Source organism: Sinocyclocheilus rhinocerous, unplaced genomic scaffold, assembly GCF_001515625.1.
Source record: "Sinocyclocheilus rhinocerous isolate Xijiao unplaced genomic scaffold, SAMN03320098_v1.1 scaffold7024, whole genome shotgun sequence".
Classification (NCBI taxonomy): domain Eukaryota; kingdom Metazoa; phylum Chordata; class Actinopteri; order Cypriniformes; family Cyprinidae; genus Sinocyclocheilus; species Sinocyclocheilus rhinocerous.
In genome coordinates this window covers 40,436-41,047 of record NW_015661989.1, presented here as the reverse complement: position 1 = coordinate 41,047, position 612 = coordinate 40,436, and the positions used below count along the sequence as shown (strand labels likewise).

The 612-nt window shown below is 34.3% G+C and overlaps 1 protein-coding gene across 2 annotated transcripts in view; it reads left to right on the top strand.

Annotated features, from left to right (window-relative positions):
* The window catches only part of LOC107727065 (serine/arginine-rich splicing factor 7-like), a 16,881-nt gene that overhangs the window by 2,173 nt on the left and 14,096 nt on the right, over nt 1-612 (top strand). The window contains exons 4-5 of one of the 2 annotated variants that reach the window (XM_016536831.1): nt 409-450; nt 539-583. In XM_016536831.1, the coding sequence (XP_016392317.1) occupies nt 409-450; nt 539-583 (87 nt within the window). Of the gene's footprint in view, nt 1-402; nt 451-538; nt 584-612 lie in introns of both variants that reach the window. The other variant, XM_016536830.1, reaches the window with a different exon arrangement.

Sequence of the window (612 nt, the reverse complement as noted above, 5' to 3'; positions counted from 1 at the left end):
GAAAGTGTCACCTCACCAAAACTGCTTCAGATGATCTTCATCCGTATGAATGTCATGATTTGCTTCTGCAATTACTGTGTGCACTATTATACTTACCTTAAACCATTAAAAAAAAATTTTACTTAAAAGAAATATAAATGTTTACTGAATTAAAATAAAATATTTTAAAAAAATATTATTTATAGTCATATTTATAAATATTATAGTATTTATAGTCATATTTAAAAATTAATAAAATGACAGAACATCCAACAAAATTACAAAACTTGAACTAACATTAAAATGAAAATATAAAAATAAAAACTAATTTAAATTATCAATAAAAACAATACTAGTATTTCAATGATAGTAAGCTATCGCTGCTGCAGTTGAATGGATTGATTGTTGGTTTGCCTCATCCAGGTCCAGATCCCGCTCTCGCTCGCGGTCCGGCTCGGCTCCCAGGAGCAGGTAGCACACATACGCTGCTGCGCTTCACCAGTTATTATCGCTGCATGAACTGTGTGTTTGTGTTGATGGGGAACTTCTGCTTCTTTAGATCTGGTTCAGCCAGGAGATCCAAATCCGGCTCTGCGGCTAGGAGGTGAGAATACACACACACACACACACACA